The following is a 24417-nucleotide window of genomic DNA, read 5'->3' as shown; positions in this document are numbered from 1 at the left end:
ATAAATAAAAAAATCGGATAAATGTGTAATCATTTCTTAGACTCTTAAGTTTCTTCCTCTTACGAATGTGGATTTAATTTTATGAAAATTTTTCGGGATACTATGAAAGACTTATATAGTGGTATAAAATTTAAAAAACCTCCCTCGATCCCTTTCCCTTTCTTTCTTATTTAAACATTCATATTTAGGTTTTTCAATATTTTAAAATGGAAATAAAATATAAAGTGTAGTTTGGGAATCAAAGGGAGCTGCATCCTCTTTGGGTGCAGGAGATGCGAGAATATCTGTTTAAAAATTAATTATTTAGTTAAAAATAAGAAATCAGTTTAGATTTATTATTGTTTTTTAAGTTGTTCTTCATTAGTAATGGAATCGGTTAGTAATTACAAAGAAAATAAACAATACCCGAATGCTAATAATTTTCAAATTTATCAGCGGAATAAGAATTATATTCTTACCTTTATGAAAATGTTGAGAAAGTTTAGCGACATCGTTGCCGAATTTTTTTTAATGAACAATTATAATTTTCGTATGTAGTACAGTACGAAATTTCTATAGATTTTCCCTCCTTTTTTACCTTTTTATTACTAACTAAAAAGGTTTTTCTTTTTCTACGTTGATTTAAATTTTTTTTTAAATACGTGGTTACGCCTTTAAAATGTTTCATTATCCTATCTTATATTGTTGTTATTTTATCTGACAGCTTTAATCCGTAATTTACAAGTAATAAAAGAACAAAATTAATATTTTTATCTGAATTGTGTATTTTTATTTTATTGCTGAATCAAACAGAAATTTAACAATGAATATGTCATTTCCCGTGATATCAGTGATGAAGGGTTTATACAACGAAGTAGATTACGTTAAATCAGCTTGTTAGCGGTAACAATGTTCGATTTGAACTGTTAAAAAGTGTACATTAAATGTGACACACCACACTTACTTTTTATGTTTTATAATTTCTCGTGTTGAAAGGTTAAAATAAATTCAAAGAACTGTCAAACCGTATCGATTTATTATTTTTATTTAACAATATTTTTTATGATTAAACGAATTTGAAAAAATTATGTCGGCATGTAGATTTATTTATTCATCCACTTTCACAATGTTTTCGATTTTTTAGCCGTCATCATGGAGCGTGTTTGAAATATACTATTCTAATTTATCGAAATGTTTATATATGAGTAATTAAAACATTCGTTTATGAATATTGCCTCTATTGTAGTTGGGACTTTCTGCTACGTCGAATTTAACCCTTCTGTGAGGTAGAAAAGTGGCCCTTCTGATGCCGATCTCTGAACGTGGACAGACGTTAAGTGAATTTTAAATATACGCGGCTCTTTCATAAGTAATTATACTGTAGTTTTCTCGACAGAAAGCTTTACATTAATTCTTTACGGTGAATTAATAGCCGTTTCAAAAACGGCTGTATCATCTTTAAAATTAATTTATTTCTACGTTTGGTCACCTACATTAAATGTGTATAAATTAACATATTTTATTATTCATTTCTGTTCACTAATTCAAGGAAAAACTTTTTGTATAATTTTATATTCCATTTTTTTTTTATTTCCTTAATAATACGAGGATAACAGTTTTTTTAAGTACTATTTCTTTATTTGTTTCAAAAACGGATATAAGAATTTAAAAAATAAAATTCAACATTCTCTAGCGTTTTGCTTATCAAAACTAAATTTATGTAGGAGGCATGAAATAACGATTTAGTTTCCCGTTTAAGATTTAGTTTTCCGTTTACAAAACGGAAAACTAAATCTGTTCACGATTCACTCATTTTAGAACTTACATTAAAAGTAAATCTTATTTAACAAAGAAATTGTTTTCCCAAACGGATGTTAAGTATAATTTAATAATTTTTTTTAATAATATTAATTAAAATAAAAATAAAATTATCCTGAATTATTTCACTTGTAGTTATTGTTTGAAAATTTTATAGGTATTTCTAAATGTAAATTTTGATAATTTACGGCCTAGCGATTAAAATTTACAAATGATGTATATGTTGACAAAATTGTTAAACGTAAAGTCAAGGCTTCCTTTTAAATGAAACAATGTTGTAAATATGAGTTATTGTAATAAATGAGTCGTTCTCATTAGTTGACTACAGTCAAGTCATATCGATAGCAAGCATATACAAAATATAAACAAGTATTAATTTATTCTATTTATAGAATACGTACATTAAAGTTGAAAACTTTGCGAAATAATAATGTTCAGTCACTTTTGTTCTTCTGTTGAGTGCGTTTCGCCAGTGCGGCGTTTTGCTTTTCTTGATTTATAGTAGTGTAGTATAGGATTAAATTTTATTTGATCTGTGGTTGCAAGCAGAATGAATGAACTTAAATCCACTGTGACTCGTAAAAAATTAGGTCGGCATGCTCGGGAGTTAATCTGTAATTAATACAAATTCATGAAAGAAGAAACGAGTAAATATGGAAAGTCAGGAAATGTCAGGCATATATTATTTCAATTCAAAAGCGTGAATAAAGAAAAGGTTGTTTAAGGTTTTTTTGTAAATTTTTTGGCTTCTTTCAGAACACCAAAAAAATATAAAATCCGTGACAAATCGGTAACAGGCCTAGATGATTTCGACATGTGCTTAGTGAGAAGGACCGTAAATGAATTTCATCTTAAAGAGAAACAGTTGCCCACCATTCTAAAATTGCTTGTACATCTGAAAGATTGAGTAGGATTCTTAGGAAGTAAAAGAAGCCTAAGAAGAGTACTACAACCGTTGGGTTTCAAATTTGAAAATACTGAAAACAATAGGAAATTTGTTATTCAACATCAGGATTAAGTGAATACAGTACGTAAACGTAACCAAAAAATCAGAATCGGAAACAGGCCGATTGTATACCTTGATGAAACGTATATTTTGTCAAGTCATCTCAGTGAAATCATGGAGGAATGCTTCAGGGGGAGGACTTCTACCTCCGATTTCTAAAGGCAGTAGATTGATTATTATACATCCTGGGGATGAAACGGAATTTATTCTGGACTCATTAATCTGGAAAGCAAGTGCAACAACTGGCGACTATCACGACTATGAAAGGAAATAATTACTTAAAATGGGCAAGAAAAATTAATGAAAAATCTTGCCGAAAATTCCGTAACAAGACAACGTATCTTATCACAGAACACTGCAAGAAAAATTACCCAAAATTAACTTGCCAAGAAAAACGGACATGAAGTGTTACGACTAATTTCGTATCGCCCAAACTGAAACCCTATTGAAATGGTTTGTCCTGTAGTAAAACGATACGTTGGAAATCACAGTGTGGTTTTTGATTTTAACGATGTTTAACGGATTGCCGAAAATATATTTTCTAAAATGGACGCATCATATTGGAAACTTATTGAGAAAAAATACAAAAAAATAAACACGAATACGCTAGACAGGAGCACATAGTTGAAAATAGAGAATCTTTTCGAACGGTATATGATAGCGATCGTGAAATGACAACATGAGAAATTCAAAATTTAGCAATTTGGATGATTACGTTCAACCGCTTTAATTTCTTAAGTGTTGTTTATTTTTATTTTTGTAAAGTGTCTATATTATTTAAATTTATGTAAAATGCGCAGTAGCTTAACGTTTTATTTTTCTAAAGATATATAAACAATTTATATAACTTCAATTAATTACGCCTCATTTAATTCATCTCGGGATCAGCATCATATTCATTGTAAAACAAGAAGATTTTTTCATAAGGTCTATAACTGAACATTATCAATTAAAAATGGATTAATTATATTATTTAATATTAATTAAATAATGTTATGTAATGTTAAGTCTTTACGTCATTAATATTAACTTGAATGAAATAATAATTATAAATATTAGTAGTGCTAATTTTGCATAATATATAAATATACAGAAGATTCTGTAGCGTAGTATGTTACGCTACACGGGTAATACAATGTCAGCTGGAGGAAGTTCAGTTGACATAGTGGCTTCAAGAATCATGCCCTTTACTATTATGCAATTTTAAAAAGTGTACGCTAATTAACGGAGTGTTAACCTCGATCTATTTTGCAGTAAGAGACCACCACATCCTCAAGGTTTCACCGGCATTAAACTTTTAAGTATAAATGATAGGGTTATTACTAATAATTTTAAAGGTTATTAGAAAAAAAGTTAGCGTAAAAAATATTCAGCTACGCCACCCCTAATCAAAATGGCGATCATTTAATATTTTTGTCATTGATAGTTTCAAAAGTACATTCTACAGCGTATAGTGCATTTTAAGTAGTGGTTTCAAACCGAAAAATCCATTGTTCAGAGGGAGAAGAATTTACTAATTTTATTTTTCTATATTTAACTATAATCCTACTTTCTTCATTAAGTATGATCTGATCGTTTTTATTATGAGTACTGCACATTAAAGAAAAGAACAAGTCTTAAATTCATTATTTGATTCATGAACACAATTCTCTGGTTTGAGCCGTGAAACCGACTGTTTATTGATTGATACGTAATTTAAAAGTAAGGGTTTCATCCTTAATAGCTTATTACAGATCTAATTTTTACTTTTCGTGACTAGCAATCGAAAATATGAGAATTTCTTATGCTATTCCAATAGACTAAATTTTCCGTCGTAGGATTATAAACCTCTTGCTTTTTAATTCTCATAATTTCTAGACTTAAATTTTATCAGTTTCATTTGATTTAAAAATATGTGTAAAATAAGAAATTAATTTTTGTTTTAAATGTGGTTTCGATCCCTGTAACCTCGCGTTGGTTATGTAAATAAATAACTAAGTGACCGCTTGGGTTATTAATCCTGTGAATAAGACGATTAATGTTTCTCGGTAATCAAATTTTATATTATATGTACTGCAATAATTCCTAAAAATTAATAGAATCGATTCTGAGATTTATAACCTTAAACTCGAATCTATTAATTATTTGAATCGAAAAGGGTTGTAATTAATTTTCTCTAAATCTAATTAAAAATTCAAATTAGATAGCTATGCAAATAACACTACGCTTTGTAAAATCTGGCTTGGTTTATTTAAATCCAGTCCTTTTATTTTAAACCTGTGATAATTTATTCGATTCATTTTGTTTTCTTTGAATTTTTTCGTCCGTTAATTCAATGTTTTTCATTCAGTTAGGTAATCGGAACGCAGTCTATATTTTCTTTTCATTCAGTAATGTTAAGTCCTATTACCCTATTTTAACAATATCGATTTTAACTTTTATTAAAAAAAAAACCAAACGTCTTTTATTTATCTTCCACTTTAATTTCCATTAAAAAAAAGTCCTTAATTAGTTTATCTAATTCGAATAGGTGTTCCATTGAATTTTTATTAATTCACTTCTTAACATTATGGGCTCCTTTGGTTGTGTTGTTTTTTAAACTCTTTCGTGGTTTTTTTTTTAGATCTATACATTCTTTGGGACGATTTTTAAAACACCGTAACGTTTTGTGTAAAAGAAACGTATACCAGGACCTGTTGTGCGTTTTTTATAAGATTATTTGTAATGGTCAGTACAATACGAATTCTACTTTGGAAATCTAAGTAGAATGATGGAGACGTTTGATGGACGTAAATCTAAAACCTTTTCAGAATTAAAAAGGTGCGCGTAAAACTACCGTCCTTTCTTTCAAGTACATTTTATCTGAACATCATCCTGTTACAAGTAATAGAATACGAATTAAGGAAATAGTAAAATACAGATTAACAATAACAACTTGCAATTACATGATGCATTGCAGCCAGACTTTACTTGAACGAAAGAAAACAGCCTTTCCACGAGCGCCTTTTTATGACATAAAATCTTTAAAACGTAAAAATTCGTAAAATTACGAAATTACGTAAAATCATAAATAAAATTTTTGTCCGTTATTTTATTTCGATTTTACTGTGTTAATCGATACATAAAAATAATTCGTGTAGAACTGACGATTCCAACGACACAAATTTAATGGAAAATTGGTCGTTAGATCCGAAATGAGTTTCTTTATTAGATGAAATACATGTTAAAATATAAAATTTTTATCGCCATCCATTATTTTTTATAACTATAAATTTTTATTTTCCAAAAATTTCTTGATAATTCACGTATTTTTTTCATGCCAAAAAAAGAAACGGAAAACAACATTAAAATGATTTTTTATGTTTTAAGGAGAAAAAACTGATAATTCTTTTAATTTTTTTCTACGATCTTTGTTTGGTCGTACAGTAATATTGCAAAATTTCCCACCAAGTTATATGGGGGTTACTGTAGGAATGGATTTCTCAGTTACGTTTACTTGAGAAGCGCAGTAATGGTTTTATCCATAACAGTTCCGGTGAATAATTTTCTTTTTACTGCTAACGCGCATAAAGTTATAATTATACTTATTTTCCTTTTCTAATGGTTAAAAATATACTTTATATATTCATGTACCACGCACACCCAAGTTTGAAAATTGAAAAAAAAGGTATTACTTTTTTGCATTTTATTAACAAAATCACACCATAGTAAAATGAGGGTATAACAGTATTAATATTTGCATAGTGTCAATAAATCAAATCTATACGGTAGATATTTAATTAAAGCAGGGAATTTACAGTAGGTATTTACCTTAATTACTGTCATCGGTATTCCATCATCCGTGGAATCGCAACTATCATCGTAATCACTTAGCCACAAATAATCGTCCTCACTTACATTGATAACATTCGAAGTACAGTTCTTAACGACGATTCCTGTTTTACGTACACCAAAAGTGTCGCGAGGTGATGTTAGCGACAACTTACCTCTTACTAATCGTTATGAGCATTTACCGATGGAAGAGTCTTCCATCCAACCAGTGAACAGCCGAAGCATATTAAACTTCCTACAATTCCTGCACGGAATTGCTTGTATCTCAAAATTATATGAATTGTTGGAATCTGTAGTGTCGAAACTGATTTCAATGTGCGAGTTATAGATAGCAAACAGCTTCAAATTTTCTCTAACAACATATAAAAAGCTATAAAAAGATTATTCAGATACAAGAAAATAATCTTATAGGTCATTCAGAGTGGTTTTGAGAAACCTTCCCCATTCTATTCCTTTGACCGTAATAAAGGAAGACATTGAGAGCAAAGGGCATAAAGTTAGGAGTATTGTCATTGTCCGCCGAAACTAAGTAAGGTCACCTACGTCACCGTAGATTCTACGGTGACCAGCGGCAGTAGCTTTGTTTGCGACCCAACATAGCTACTGCCACTGTTCGACTCAACTGCAGGTGTTACTGTATGTGCGACACGGTTGGCTGCACCTACCCACCAGTTACTTGAGTAAAAAACATGAGGTAAAAAAAATTGATTGATCGCGACGGGAAACGTTAGTAACCATATACCATGGGCCACGGATGAATATATAAATATTAACTTAAATGTAATTTATTTAAGTTTAATTTCCTCTTGATTGGATAGAATTAAATATAATAAAAAGACATATTTTAGTAAAAATATTACCTTTATTAATTTTTTGGGTTAACCAATCAACTAAACAAACTTACAAATTAAAATACACAACTTTTCACTTAAAGTACGCTAAGCTTCCTCAGGTGACAATACACCCATCATACAAAATTCTCTTACATACTAAGAAATTAACTGGTCTATCCATCTTAAATAACAATATTTTATCCCCACCCTTGTTGTAAGATTCCCCTACTCATACCTGACTCATCTTATCTTTAGATAATTATCTCCTTATATAACCCGATTGCAATTTCCTCTATATTGAAACCTTTTTAATGTACATATTTTTCTAAAAAAATTACAAACATTTAACGTTTTCCTTAAAACTAAATTTACAATATAAATATGATTTTTTAAATTAGATTAACATATATGTTGCTCAATCCGGCTATGTCCGTTCTACTTAGGTAATATTTTTAAGTAAAATATTATGTCTTTATTTTATATATACATATTATACCTACATATATACATATATGATATATACACATACATAGGAATTTAAATAACACTTATTACCTTTACTAATAAATATTTAAGAAAATTAAACCTTTTACTAAGAATTAATGTTTTTAGTGTAATTAACATCTTTGTATTACATCTGGATTCGAATTCGAATCCAGGTCAAGCTTGATATTTTTCAGAGGCTTCAGAAAAATATTTTTTCTTCATAGTTGAAAAAAATAAATAAAATTAAGGGTCGGTTTGTGAACCTCATTCTTGTTTTTATTTTTTATTTAAAAAGGTTCTCGATTTCAGTCGTATGCACATTGTTCAAGCCTGACTTCTTACGAATTTCACGGATTTTGACGATTTTATTTTTATTCTGAGAGTGATTCTCCTCTGGTCTCTTATAAGAGACCAGATAACTTAAGTAGACGAATAATTAAATGGAAAAGTCTACACATCCCAAATAGACTATTTCTAATTTTTTGTTTATTTGTCGTTATGGTTGCTATTAATTGTTTAAGAGTAACAAACGCATAGCCGGATGTCATCTAATATTGAAAAACTTTTAGACGGTAACTTAAAAAGAAAATCAGTCGAAACAGGTAAAGTAAAATTCCGTAATTGCAGGCCAGTCTTTGCTAACGTTTGGTAGTTGTTACTAAACTTTGTTTCTTTGGAACGGAACACAAGTGTTCTGGTTTGTTTTATCCCTCTATTTATCGCAGAGCTTGGACTATTGTCCCTGGCTTATGAAACTTTCTAATTAAATGGCGGGTATTTATTTTTACTGGCGAGTATGTATCCTTTTCTCTCGTTTTTTGTTTTCTTTTACTATTGATATAGCTAGCAATATGTAGCTGCTATAACTAGCTTTAAAAAGACAGTATATTGAACGGTACGTTGTCATGTTTTTTTGCGAATGTTTCATGACCCCCTGAGTCCAAAAAAGTAAAAATCACAAAAATTTCCGAAAGATCTGTTTTGGTCTGTATTTTGATTAATATTTCTGTAATGGTTGAACATAAATTCTTCAAAATTGGCTGAAAGATTTTCTATATACGTGACATTGGTGGCATTAAATTTTAGGAAAAAAATTTTAAAAAACGGGAGAGGTAGTTTTCGTGATTTTAAGACTTAACTTTTTGTATAGTGTTCTTAAAAAATTGAACTTTAGTACGATGAAGATACTAAGTTATTTAAAATTCCATTTATTTAAGTCAATTGGAATTAGATAAAGGGAGGGTTTTCAATATTACTCTTTAACAGTTTTCACCGCATACCTCGAAAACCCGTTCACTAAAACAGTTAAGATTAAGCACAAAAATATTTGGATATATATATATATATATATATGTGAATGTCAAAGTTTTGGCCTGATTTCGACCCATCGGACAAGAGGGCATCAGGTACCCATTTTTCCCCCTTCCGGCAATAGATATACAGAGTGTCCTGGGAAGTGTCGGCTAAACTTAATATAAATGTCCTTTCTCGCTCTTATCTTCCCCTTGTTCAACATTTTGTGTTTTTTTCAATAAAAATCTATACCTTAGCGGATTTGAGCTGAGTGCATAGTCTAATTGAAGTTAGATATAGGAAGAATTTTTGTCTGAAACCCTCGGTGTTAGAGGAAGGTGCGGGGATTGCGCTCCGCGAATCGCTTAATTTGATATTTGAGGGTTGTATGTTATGGTAGGTAGTGGTCGTGATTGGAAGAGGCCATACGAAAAAAGCGACAGACAGTAAGTTGTGAAAATTCACCAATAAAAATGTCTGCCGAGGCTTTTGCATCGGTGGCATCCTGAAAGAGGTCAAACTGATGAGTGTATTGTGTTATCAAGTTTAGTGGGTCTAAAAGACGACCTCCGGTAAAGCCCATCAGGGTTAGGAATGTAGGGGGTGTGTGCCGATTGGGATCGTCACAAGGCCAGGTAGGTTTCTTCCCCTACGGGGGTCAGGATCTGAGATAATTTGTATAACAGATTGAAATATTTTAATGAAATTTGGATATATATACTCAACAACATTACAAAATAAGTTTGAAAATTCCAAAAAAAAATAGCTAGAAACGTTTTTTAATCATTAATTTATTCGTAAATATTCATTTTATCTTTTTTTTTTTACGTAAATTGTATGCGTTTAATTTGAACAAAATGACGCCTCATTTATTTAAATCGATTGATAAACAGTTAGCTGCGTTGTGACTGAAATTATTAAAATGGAACACAAAAATTGTGTGAAACGTGGACAACCTTGTCAGACTGCATAATTTCCAGTCTGCACCCCTACAGACAAGCGGGTATGGTGGTATTTGATTTCATATTTATAACTTTTCTTCTAGTATTAAAATAAATGAATACACTGGTCAACATAATTTTTGTCTCACGAGTACCAATACGTGTACTTAATGCAGTTTTTTATCCTATTTTCAAATATGTATTAGGAATTTCTCCATCACTCAGAGTTTTTTGGTATTTCAATTTTTTTAAATATTTTAAAAGGTTTTTTCGTCTGTTTGTTCATTGTTAAGTAAAAGGTTCTAAAGCATTGTAAATATGATGGAACCAACTGAGCTGACTCAAAGGGTAGCGTTGCTACTGATGTGCAGATTCAGACGTGTATATACATGTTCAAACGTGATGTAGTGTAGCACATATTTATCAGAACGATGCCGGTTGTGAGATATTAGTGAAACAGTAAACACATCATTGTGAGTGCTTTGTGTATCTGAATTAATGTTTATTACATATTTACTATTTATTACATATTTATTATTTTAATTAGTCGTTAGTTACAAAATGCTTAGAGTTTGTTTAAATCATCCTAACAATTTTTGTTATGTATTTGGTGAAGTGACGCTCAAGTCCCAAAGGCGAAATGTTACTTCGTTAGTAAAAACGTGAACTTTATTTTGGGTGTAAAGTTGGGGAGCAGACAAGGGTCTGGGCCTCACATGTCTGTTGTTTATCGTGTTCTAGGCTTCTCACTGCATGGAAAAATAGCACACGCCACATGCCATTTGCTATCCCTATGATTTGGAGGTATCCCTATTTATCCCTTTAAAGGTAGTTAAAAGCTGTACTTCTGCATAATGGAAATAAATTCCCATCAGTACCTGTGGCTCTCTCTACTAGTATGAAAGAAACATATGAAAACTTTAAATCTATATTAGAAAAGCTTAATATGCACTGTATGAATATAGTATTTGTGTTGATTTGAAGGTAATTGCGTTTATTCTTGGTCTGCAGTGTGGTTACACAAAGTACTGTTGTTTTTGTGTGAATGGTGTAGTAGGGACAGAAAAAAAAAGATTCCATTAGAAAAGATTGGCCTAAAGCGAATCACTCATTCCTGAACAGAAGAATGTGAAACATGACCCATTGTGTAATCCTAAAAATGTGTATTCACCTACATATTAAACTAGGATTAATGAGGAATTTGGTTCAAGGCCATGGACAATACTCCTGGTTTAATGTAATTAAAACCGAAGTTTCCTAAAATTAGTGATGCAAAAAATTAAAGAAGGAATATTTTTGGGTCCACAAATGTGATCACTAATGCACGATGAAATGTTTGAGGAACTATTGAATCCACTGGAGAAAGCAGTTTGACTAGCATTAAAAAATGCTACTGAGAGTTTTTGGGAATCGAAAGGTGGACAATTACCATGATATTGTCAACGATCTTATAACATCTTATACAAATTTGGATTGTAATATGTCCTTAGAAAAACAGTTCCTGCACTTATACGTACATTTTTTCCCGGAAAATCTTGTCGCAGTGAGCGATGAGCACGGGGAACACTTTCATCAGGAAATTTCAGCTGTGGAAAAGAGCTATCAAGGTAAATGGAATCCTAATATTCTGGCCGATTATTGTTGGCCCATTAAGAGGGTCACTCCACAGGCGAAATGTAGCAGAAAATCGTCATTTCTTACTTTCTAGGCGAGTCAAATGTTTGAATATTGTTAAGTTAAGAATGCAGAAAGTATTAAAATGTTTGAAATTATAAATTTCTCTCAGAAACCTTGCGTGATGGGGAAAAAGCGATATCATATTTGAATTCAGGAGAAAAAATACTATCAGAATCGCATATTTTTCTTCCTCAGAAAAGAAATTCTTTTTTGTTCTCCAGTGATATTAACGCGCGAGATTTAATTAAAATATTTCCTTATAAGAGAATCATAAAATGGGTAAATTAGGTAAACAGTACTACATTCGTTACTCTCTATCACTTAGTGAATATCTCCGGAACCTCCAGAAATACTGCAGAAAGCGATTTTTAAAATTGTTTGTTCAATTTATTTAAAATCAATTTCCAAAATTATTTCCTATTTGCATTTTATAATTTATTGGATAGATTTTAAGTAAACATAATAGGGTCATTACTATTTAAAAACCCACTGGTGTGTTTGAAATAAAGGTTTATCAAGGGATTAACCTGGAAAATTATGGAATTTTTTTCGGGCTTTTTTATTTGTATTTCTGTCTTAGGTCTACTGATTATGATCGTCTAACAATTGATAAGACCATCAAGATTATGATTTAAGATAAAGATTTGTAAACGGTATTTAGTGTAATTTTGACTTACGATTTGTTTCAATAACTATTTATTATCATAGTTCTCTATTTGTAGAACCGGTATGTATGTTACTTTATTTTTATTGTATATCGTATTAACAGAATTTTTATAGACAGGAATTACATTTTTTAAAACATTGTTTCAATGTAAGTGTTGAATTATTTACACAGCAAAGTAGGATAAAATTGAATTAATCATATGGACGCAAATAAAATACCATGATACTCGTAGATTAACGAATACGATGAAGTTAATATCACCTGCGGAAATTAGGCGAGTGATATTTTATTTCCTCATGGATAATTCACAGTAAAACAAGTGTGTAACTTCATTTTAATTGGAATCGTCCGCCAGACCAAACGCAGATGTTCAGAATTGATGTGAAAATTTATCTCTCATCTCTCTTAGCGTTTGGAGAAAAATAAAAGAACTCAAACTTCATAAATTTCATTCATCAATAGTCTCTGGACTTGTGCGTCGAGAGATCCATTCTTTATTTGTTGTTTTATGTTCTTATATTCAAATATAAGAAATCGTTGTAGAAAATTCGAATTACTTCTACAAAACCCAATTTTCTATGCGGTGTTGTTAAAGTTTCATTGGAATTTCACATAGTTTATGACGTATTGGGTAATGTTTATTTTCTTTAGAAAAGACTTACACCTTAAAAACTATATGAAAAGCATGTTTTACCTAAATAACGAATAATCACTATTTATTAGCTAAAAGAATTGGCTGCATATGGCCCAAGTACATTTGGAAGAAGATTTGTTCATTCGACTATAATTTTTAATAAAACACTTTAATAACACTGGTCTGCAAGAGCTTTGTGACAGTTAAGTTTGGCTTAATTTTGTGTATTTTTTGACGCTGAATTCAAATATGACCTCAAAAATTGTCTAAATGCTTCATTTTTTTCTTTTGTAATTGTCACTCGTAAAAAAATAAACTTGTTAAAACGATTTATTTTCTCCATTAACACTAAACAGTGGTAAAGCTTTGTTGAGAATCAGTGTTTATATTACTAATGAAATATGAATGACTGAAAATGCTTATCAACGAACCATCTTTATAAATGGCATAAGGTGAAATAGTTTGGAGGAGTGACCAATTTGACTAATGCGGTATTACTCATAGAATTAACATCGATAGTGACTGTTCACTATAACTCATTCTTTCTTGGGAAAATGAATTTATCACAGTAATATGCATTAATTAATAGCCGTTATTAACGACATCACTAATAATTTCAATCACTATTTTTAATGCAAAATAACTCAGACCAGGCAGTAATCCACTATTACATTGATGTATATAAATCTGTGTTAAAAGAAGCACTCATAACCGGGCAGAGAAATTTTATTTGTCAAGTTCCTGTGAATTCGAAGAATGTGTATCTTCCACTATTTCACTTAAAACGGTTTGATAAAAATTTTGACAACGCCAAATCATAATTGCCAAGTTTTCTTACACCTTAGGAGCAAGTATCCCCGGATCAGAGAGGCAAAAATCAACGAATGAATATTTGTTGGGCTGCAGATACGTAAGCTAATGAAGAATCCTTCTGACTTCGAGAGTTTGAATGAATCTGGGAAAGCAGCGCGTGCATCATTTCAAAATGTTGTTAAATCATTTCTTGGCGTAACAAACTGAAAGCTCTACCTAGAACTGGTGAGTAAAGTTCTTGAAAGCTGTAAAGAAACCGACGTAATATGTCTCCAAAAATGCACGTGTTGTATTCACATTTCGACTTTTTTCAACCTAACCTTGGCGACATAAGTGAAGGACACGGTGAACGTTTTCTACAGATGGAAATATGCTACCAGGGAAGGTGGAGCCCGAATATTCTTGCTGATTATTGTTTGAAACTGAGAAGGAACATTCCAGAGCCTGGAGAAAACTAAAGAAAATCGGAATATTACGCAAGATAATTTCATACTATAGGCTGTACAGTTCGTTAATAAAACGTCAGGTTTTCTTTAAATATCTGTTACTAAAAAAATCCTGATCTCCATTCAATTCTTGTTTGCAAATTTGAAATCAGCGCAAAAAATAATAGTACTCGATACTTTTTATTGAATACATAATTTTTTTTTGAAAACCAGTGTAATTCTTGTAATTGTCGATCGTGTCAAGTAATATAATATCTATTACCTGTATTGTAAAATAATCTAGAAATATTCATATTTGATGTTCAGATTTTAATGTGAAAGTTCTTTGTCTTCTTACGCTGATATACGTTGCACATGTATTTACTCTACCCAGCGTGTCTGGAGGTGGCCTTCGACGTTTTCTTCTCGGTAATATACAACCGATGACGCTACAAAATCCAGCTCTAAATCTAGCGTTCATCCAGCAGTATATAAATGGATTGTAACAGCTGTGTGACATCGCTAACCAGTGACATGCGAACCATAAATACGGCATTCCTGTCCATTGAGATAATTCTGGATAGTTCTCCCACATAATCTGAAAAATATAACGATCAAATTAGTCGTGATTATTATTTTTATTACTATTGAAGTAAAGCTTAATTAATTATCTCCAAAATTCCCTTAACTGTAGGACAATTGTCATTCTCTTTGGAATCGCCTTCCTCCGTTTAAATTGAGCGCAAATGTTTTAACTGTTAGAAAAATAACCATGTTGCTCTACTTAGATTCTTACCTTTTCCAGATCTGAAGCATTCCTACTTCAGTCGGAAAAAAATCAAAATGCAGAAATAAAAAAATTGTTAGTAAGTGAAAAATCTCGAAAAGAATGTTATGCTATTTGTAACACTTTTGTAAATTAATTGATCAGCATAATGTTACGATTTTAAAAATCTCTTAAATCTTTTACGTTTAAAGGATATAAAGGAAATTGGATTATTCTGTAAGTACAGGTCTTTACAGGATGCAACATGAAAAAGGAGGGAGCAAGGATAATATTGAATCCTCGCATTTTAATTCTGTATTCTGCATCCTTTTTTTCTAAAGTTAGGAAAAGATAATAACCGCAGAAGATAACATTACCAAGATAGTAAATTCAAGGCTGCCTGTTTTCCTTAAATTCCTCGGGAGATCGAGAGCACTTTTTAACAGAATGGATTGAGCAAATTACTGATCGACGATTTTTGCTCTTGTGCTAACGCAAATATACGCCTTTCATTCTGAAATTAAAGGTCCGCCACAAGAGAACATCCTGACCCCATACGGGAAGATACGCTCCATGTGACGATTTCGGTCGCCACGTCACTCCCTCCGTACCTAGTCATAATGGGCTTTACCGGAGGTCATCTTCAGTACTTCAGCAATGACATCTTTCAGTCATGCCTCAGCCAGAATGCCACAAGCGACATTCCCATCGGTGTCTTACTAACATAAATCCAAACAAAAAACATGAAGCCAATTCTCAAACAAGTCTGAATAACTTTCTAAGAAGGAAGAAACTGAACTGTACCTACCCGAAAGGCAAAAAGAATTCGACACACAACGAATCATAAAACGCAAGAGAAAAACACTAACAAAACATAACAATAAAAATAAATAATGTAACATAAAAAATAACTACCGAAAAACAAACAAATCTATAATTAAACAAAAACAAAAACAGCAAAAGTTTAACAAACCATAAAACAAAATAACTATAAAGCCAAACATAAACACAAAGAAGAAATGTCCAAACTGAACATCACACCCCTTCAGCGATCCTTTCTTTCGCCAAATATGCAATAAAATTTGATACGATCAACCATTCGGCCCGGCTGTTCCAATTAACACGGAGTTCAAGTATCGACCCGATAATGTCAAGCGGACAAATGTCCCCTGCGCATTCAGTCAAACCTAGTACATTCATATATCACATGATAAGCATCGTCCAACAATCTGTCTTGCGGACACATACCAGAGTCCGCCAGGCCAAATTTCTGAAGTCTGTCTCGAAAAGCTCCATGCCCAGAAAGAAATTGTGTCACATACGTGTTTGGATGTACCCAGCAAGAGAACATCCCAACTCCCGTAGGGGAAGACACCGACCTTATGACAATTCCGGTCGCTACGCCATTCTCCGTTCCTAGCCCTAATTACAGGAGTCGTCTTTTAGACCATCAACTGATTACTCCTCACAGTAATAAGCCAGGCCTCGGTTGGGATGTCACCGATGTAAATGACTCGGTAGACATTCACAATTGTAATTTTTTACTTAGCTTTTGCCTTCGCTGTAGGCTTCATCCGGACATCTTGATGTCCTCCAACAAGAGAACAGACTCAGGGTCTGAAAGGAGCAGTATTTCACATTCCCGAAATTATGTGAATTGTAGAACGCACTTCTAAGTTAAAGATCGTTCAGCCAAATCCCCAACAATGAAATTCGTCATAAAATTCAGTAACATAGGAGTTTTATTCCTGTTTTGGAAATATTAAAAATCCTTGTTGAAGTAATTGATTCTAGCTGAAAATTTATTTTTAGCGTGTTTCGGGTATACTTGTATGCCAGGAGGAGAGCTGACGACCCCTTTTGCCTTTCTTTCGGAGAGCTCGATACAGTGAAACACGTCGTGTTCGACTGCCGGACGTGGGCTGCTAAACGTCGCTGCTGTGAGTTGGTGACTGGGCCTCTTACAGTTGACACAATCATATTATTGTATGTTATCAAGGGCAGAAAGATTTCGTGCGGTAACTGACTTTGTGACACGGATACTCCAGCACAAAGCCAGGGAAGATGGGGTGGCGAGGGGTTGAGGTAGAACCCCCTGCGGAGCTGCCGTTCATCTGTGCTTGCGCGGATGGGCGGCAGTGATGAGGCACTGAGACTCCCTCATCCCTCTTGAAAAAGACCGAGACCTGGTGTGATTGCTCTACACAGAGTGCTCTCACTAGAGGCATTGGTGTCAAGACCGAGTCCCCGCTTTAGGGGTGGGGTCCAGGAACGACATAGTCCGGCTTGGATACTTCGCCGCAGAGGTTAGAGGCAGGCAGTGAAAAGATCTAACCGACGGGCTGACCTTTCGGACTAGACTTATGGCCGGCGGACGGCGAGGCCCGTTTGATTAGACAAGCCCCTGGGCTGCGCTTTGCTTTTTTGTGGATCCGGCCAGGTTAGATAAGGTGGAAAATAAAGCTAAATCAAAAGCGTTTACCTTTTCATGGGACACATAAATGATTCATCATTACGTTGTTTGTTAAAATTCGACGACTAAGTAAAAAAATATATATATATTTTAAATCACAATTTTAACGTTACCAAGGAAATATCTAGGAAATTTGGTTTTATTTTCGAAAACTGTAAAGAAAATTAAGGCTATCAAAAAGTGAATATCTACAAATTTATTTGTAAGGACAGCAATTTCAATTTAGTTTACATATGGAAAATTGAAATTAGAATAAAGAAGCAGGAGGGTTTAGCTCATTATAGCGTAAAAAATCTGAGAAACAGACTGAAATCAGCTCGTTTGAAAACCGGTCACAAAATTAGTCTTTTAAAAATACAAATAAACAGGAATTAGATAGTTACGAAACTTTTTTTATCTGATATGAAACAAAAACGTTGTCGTTGTACTAGCCTGTTTGAATTTTAATTTCGTAGAAATCCTGTGAAAGTTTTCAATCATAAGGATATTAAGCCTTTAAAATTTAAGGACGGGGATTTTATCCCCGTCCTTAAATTTTATTCACGGTGGGAAATATCTTCTTTTTTATCGTTTTAAGGTTCATGCTGTCTTAGTGAGATAGGTTTTTATCCACCTGATTTGTGAAAGAAGCGTGCACGAAGTCGTGGTGAGCAATCTGAATCGAGGTTTATGAATGATTTATATATCTCTAAGTTAAGTTAATGCTTTCTACAGGATCGCCTAAAACGATAACAGTTTCTTTTTTCTTATATTCACTTTCGTTTCTTATAATTATTATTATTTTTTTAAATATATTATTTACTTATTTTCTAGTGTATTGTTTTTCCTTCTTGATAATTGATAATGATGGTAATTATTAAACAAATGAAACGACCATTTACTTTAGAGTAATGGTGTTTTTCAGTGATAAATGCTAGTTTGAACAAAGTAGAAACTAACTAGAGTACTAATCTCTAGGGGTTAGAGGCAGGCAATGAAAAGATCTAACCGGGGAGCTGATCTGTTAGACTTACGGACGGGTAGGCCCGTTTGAGTAGACAACCCCTTGGGCTGTGCTTTGCTTTGTTGTGGATCCGGCTCAGACGGTAGGGTAAAAGAAAAAAAAAATAGAGTACTGTACGAGCATAGCCGGCTACACTAAACATGTTATATATTTGTCGATGACATTTGACTTTGTAACTTTAATAACTTACTTCATAATAAAATCAAATGAAAAACTTTTTTGTTAAATTTAACGCGCAAAATGAAAATTTAAATGTTTGTTGTATTAATTTTTCGTAATAACTATTTATTTCTCATTATTCTCATACAGTTTTGACCAGCTTAATTCTATTTTTTATAAATTAACAGCTTTTTCTGACATGAGTGGTTGTTTTAAAAAAAAAACAAACGAGTAGTTAATAAACTAAGGAAGAACGTTCGCATCGTAGTATACACGTCGCATCATCTTTTGGGACATATAAATTACACAAATTAGACGTTTTCACCACAACATAGTTACCGGTAGCGATATCAGTAATTAATATTGCGAGACTGTTATATAGAATTAATAGTTATTTTATAGAATTATTTCTACTAGAACATCTTTATGTATTAATTAGTATGTCCTTTACCTGCATAGATGCTTGCTTAAACTCACGAACAGCTGAACCGACTAAATGATTTTTTTTACCTGTTTGTTATTGAACGTTGAAAAATATTTGGGTGTAAAATTAAAATAATTCCGTTAGCGGGTTATCAGTAAGGTTTAAAGCGAGAGCATATCCTACTTTTCCATTAATTTTTCTAGTAGTGAAGTTTTAAGACGCGATTAATTCAGATCTTGTAAAATATAGCTGCATACTTAATCGGTTGCTGTAAATGAGATTTAGAAAATGACCGATTTTTATCATAATATTATTTGTCTGTATTTAATCCATATTTACAAAATGAACTGTGCTCTTAGACAGCTTGTGGCAGATCAGGTCATATAGCTTTGCTAAAAATACTATGTCATTGATGATTCTGCAACGAAAAATCACTTGAACACGTTGGACATTAGATCCATTAAGGAAGAGTTTAATCATATAATCTGTACCTTCAAGAGCATAGTGAGGAGATGCCCACGAATATTCATTTTCTGTGATTCCGTATCAAACATTAAATCCATGTACATTAAGTTTTTTCTCCATAACTTGGCGAGAATTCTAATGATAAATAAACACGATTAAGTTAGTTTATTAGGCTATTCAATTCAAGGCGTGCTTCGTCAGTTTCATTAAAGGTAAGGTATGAAAATTTGTTTCACAACAAATAATAAATTCCTAACATAATACCAACCTTACTAACAAAATTCTCTAACTCCATTAGAATCTTTCTTTTATTTGTTCTGGGAATTTCCAGCCAACGGAAGTCTTTCGGTTGACTTCTGATATCTTTGCAATAAGACCTTTGTTTTTTAAAGTGTAAATATATATGTTGGCCTAACCGACAGTGGATTATCTCCAAAACCTCTGCTGCTATTTTGTAATTTTATGTTCGGCTTCAGAAAATATACACGGGTCGATTGGGAAAGATTAGAAAAACTTACGTGGATGTCAACAGTATCCTTTTTTCCATCGACAGTAAAGCATATTCTTGCTTGTTGTACTTAAACGCGATGATGCTTACTCGATGCAGATCCAAAAATGAACTGTACACAACTGAATATAATTATGTAGGCAAATTACTAGTGAAGGCAAAACCAAAATTTCTCACCTTTTATAGTAGGATGTAGCAGAATTTAAATTTTCATATAGAGCAAACTGGCTTTATTCCACTTTCTATTAAAACGTTAGCATCCTTTTAATTTCTTGTTTTCTGAGCGGTGTACACAAAACCGGAGGAAAAATATTTATTAAAGTTTTACTCGTATCATTTACCCACTTATCACGATTATTATTAGCTTTCTGTTGATTGTGATTAGTTTACGGGATAAAACGTCAACGGAAAAACCTATTTTAACGAAACTTGCAAAATTAAAATAATTTTAATCAAAAAACAATTTCCAAATTTAAATCTTAGTTATTCATTTGAGTTTGTCTTCATTTGAAATATTTACAAGCGGTTCGCTCCTTCTCGCTGAAAAATATTTTTATTTGGCATTTATTAGCTCAGATTGTAATTTATCAAAAACAAAAATTAATTTTTTTTTTCTCTCGGGATGAAGTTTTTCAAAAGATTCCAACGGACAAATTTAAAATTAAATTTTTTTTTTAACTTTAAATTTCGAACTTATGACAACAACTTTTTATGATGTTCAATTTGAGAATGATTTTTAGGAAAAAATTTCAAGATGAATAATAATAATAATAATAGAATTTTAAACTTCCTTTATTAAATTGAAAAACTAGTTTCTTTTCTATCTTGGGGAATGATTTTTTATTTTTATTTATTCGCTCGGTGTATAAATCTATATCCGATTCGCGATGCAATAATGAAAAAAATCAAATAAAACTTAAACGATTTTTTATTTACAAATTGTATCTGGAATTTTGACGAGATCTTCTTACTGAGAGATCTGAGATCTGAGATCTGAGAGATCTTCTGCGTAATAGATACGATTTGATACCCGGAAAATATCGCGTAATTACGTTTCTAATACATTTACTAATGATATTTACATTTTGATTTGTTAACAATGAGTTTACGTATTTTACATTATTCGTTTTTTTTTGCCGACATATTGATAAAAAAATAATTTACATTAGCGATAGCGAGACGCATGAAAATAATAAATGAAAAGGAAAAACGTACATGTAGTATGTGGAAAAAATATGTACCGATTTAAACAAAGTACAAAGTAAAAAAAATATAAGGGGGTTGTTTGATAGATATATATTGTTAAAAAAATTGTTGAAGTGGGCCATATACTCTATAGAAAAATTACGTTTGCAATCTCTCTCCTGTATATAATATTCTCGTCGTCAAATTCCGTATAAAAATTCGATTTATAAAAGTGACCCGAGTCATAGTAGTACATGGTGTCTGGAAAAGATTTGTTTCAAACAGTTTTTTCTTTCATTTTTCTGTGGTAGAAGAAATATCTGTTTGTTTAAAAGCTATCAATTACGTCTCGTATTTTAATCTTAAAAATAAGCTGCTACGTATTGTATTATTCATTTACTGTTAAAAAGACGGTTTTACAAAATTAAAAGAAAGCATGTTTTTCGCTGATTATTTCGCGGGCATATTTTTCTAACTTACAGTCATTATTATTAATGCGTAATAACTTAATTAAGTTACAGTAATTATTAATGCATAATAAGCTTTGATGATTATTTCATCAAACAATAACTATATACGTAACAATAAATTGCACTTCTATTATTTGAAAATAATATACAGTTTCTGTAATTAAAATTATTTAAAACAACAAAATAAAACATTAACTTTCATATGAAGTAAGTTATTGTTGTAAATAAAATAGAAAAACTTTTTTAATTTAGATAATTCAATTTTAAGTATTTACAAACTGAAATGAAATAAGTTTATTATTTTAACTTTCAAATAAAAAAAGGTAGTTTTTAACTGAGAAACAAATTTTAATTTATGCAGTTCAAAAATTCACATTAGATTACTTAAAATTTAAAAAAAATTGTTATGTACCTAAAAATACCTAATATTAATAAATTACATGGCGTTAAACTTTGTAATATTTTGGAGAGAATAAGATCAAAATTTATTTGGACTATTAATATGTCGTTAAAGTTGGATGGTATTACAATAATATAAGGTATTTTTACAATAATACGAGGCTGGGCTGATAAATTTTGCACATTAGCGTGCTACACGGAGACAAAAGGTACTATCGAGTTGGGCGTGGCAGCACACGATAGAAAAAATCCCGCTCTACAAACCTGCGATAATTCGTTGAAATCCGTTTACCGGTTTATTTTCAGAAGCAGTTAAAATGAGTCGAGTACGGCCACGTCAACACGGTTAAAACAATGCACAGTGATCGAATTTTTAACAGCAGAAAATGTGAATGATACGAATTGTTTTCATCATTTAAAAGCGGTTTACGATAGTGAAATTGTTGACAGGAGTACTGTGAATAGGTGGGGGTTGAAATTTCGCGAATGTGAAGTCGGTAAAGCGACAATTGATAACCCACCTCGCCGCGGACGACCAGTTTTTGTGACTGACGAGAAACGTCGAAAGGAGGTGGACGATTTGCTTCAAAGTGACCGATGAGTCGCCCAGAGACGCATCACTATTCAGTCAGGCATATCTGAAGAACGAGTAGGTCATATTATCGAGCAATTAGGCTACCGTAAAATCTGTGCACGATGGATACCGTGCAAACTGTCTGATGGCTTTCCGAAAACTGAAGTTTGAGCGTGTTCCGTATCCGCCATACTCACCGGATTTGGTTCTGTGCGACTTCCACGTCTTCCGTTTTCTCAAGAGGGATCTTATAGGTCATTACACCACCGACGATGAGGTGAAGGAAGCTGTACCCACTTGTATCCGAGAAAGACTGCCAGAAATTTTCAGTGATGAAATGTAAAAACTTGTCACACGATGGGAAAAGTGTATCTGTATAAACGGGGATTGTATTGAAAAATAAATACTCCATTTTGTAGCTAAGGCATTGTACTTTTATTAGTTTTTTATTTCATTCCAATATCTCTATTACATGCTACGCATATACGTGCAAAATTTATTAGCTGAGCGTCGTAATATGTTAGCAGCCCGAAGAAAATATTTAAAATTATAAAAATAAATAAATAAAGTTTTAAATTTGAAGGAAGAGTTTACAGAATGAATAAAATTGATTAGAACGGATAACAAGAAAGTTGATATGCGGTTAGGAAATGAAAAACAGTTGACTGTGGTTTCCCGGTTGCATTTTAACTTTTACGTAAAATAGTGGGTAGAACGGATTTAGGAAAAACTTGAGAACGGAATAAAAATCGGAGGAAAATTAAGGAAGTTAGAGCGTTGATAATACTGTTCTTTTGGCAGAAACAAAAAAAAAAAATTAAACAAAATTAACGGCTCAGATTAATTGATTGGAATAGAATTCAGGTTGAAAGAAATTAAGAATGAAATAAACTTAATGAAATACGACAGTAAATAGGATAACAAGAAATTAAACTTACGATCGAATTACGGTTAAATTTTGCTATTTCTCATAAATTTGATCCGATGATCGGTTAGCAGGTATCTATCTTAATCTACTAAAAGCAATATTCGTTTCAACGTCTTATAATTGTTAGTTCCAGCATCTTTAGCTACTTGTTTTAAAAACTGTAGCCGTTTCCAGGTATGCCGTTCCGTGTTGAATATTAATCGTAAAATCTTTGTGTTCCAACACAAAGATTCTTTTGTTTTGTTTTCCAACATTCTCTTCAACACCTTATAGGACAGTGACGGGGAAACGTTTTTGGGAGAAGGCCAAAGAAAAAACCAAGCTAGGTGGGCCAACAAAATTAAAAAAAATGTAACATTTACAGCTCTATTTTATATTTATCTTTATCTTATATCTTATGATATATTGTTTCAAAACTTAATTAGCGATTGAAACAGTATGAAGGAGTGTGTGATGAATGGATCTGTGATTGTACTTCTAAACGTTTCTCAAAATCTGGTTGTAACTGGGATGCGCTGACTCTCAGAAGTGAAACTAAATGGTCATCTGTCAGTCTGTTTCTAACTACTTTTTCGAAGTTTCACGGTAGAAAACACTTGTTCGCGGATGATGGCGGTTATCTTCTGGGCATGAGATCTCAAATTTGGGAAAATTGGGTGTCGATAGGGACTTATAAAACTG

The 24417-nt window shown here is 32.1% G+C and overlaps 1 protein-coding gene across 1 annotated transcript in view; it reads right to left on the bottom strand.

The window, feature by feature from the left end:
- Positions 1-7492: 7492 nt before the first annotated feature.
- LOC142321124 (RYamide receptor-like) overlaps positions 7493-24417 on the bottom strand; it is a 160496-nt gene continuing 143571 nt past the window's right edge. Inside the window, exon 5 of the mRNA XM_075359115.1 lies at positions 7493-14980. Within this exon, the coding sequence (XP_075215230.1) occupies positions 14693-14980 (288 nt within the window). The 3' untranslated portion in view covers positions 7493-14692. The remainder of the gene's footprint in view (positions 14981-24417) is intronic.

Source organism: Lycorma delicatula, chromosome 3, assembly GCF_047948215.1.
Source record: "Lycorma delicatula isolate Av1 chromosome 3, ASM4794821v1, whole genome shotgun sequence".
NCBI lineage: Eukaryota > Metazoa > Arthropoda > Insecta > Hemiptera > Fulgoridae > Lycorma > Lycorma delicatula.
The sequence above is the reverse complement of the archived record's forward strand: the minus strand, read 5'-3'. Positions and strand labels throughout refer to the sequence as shown.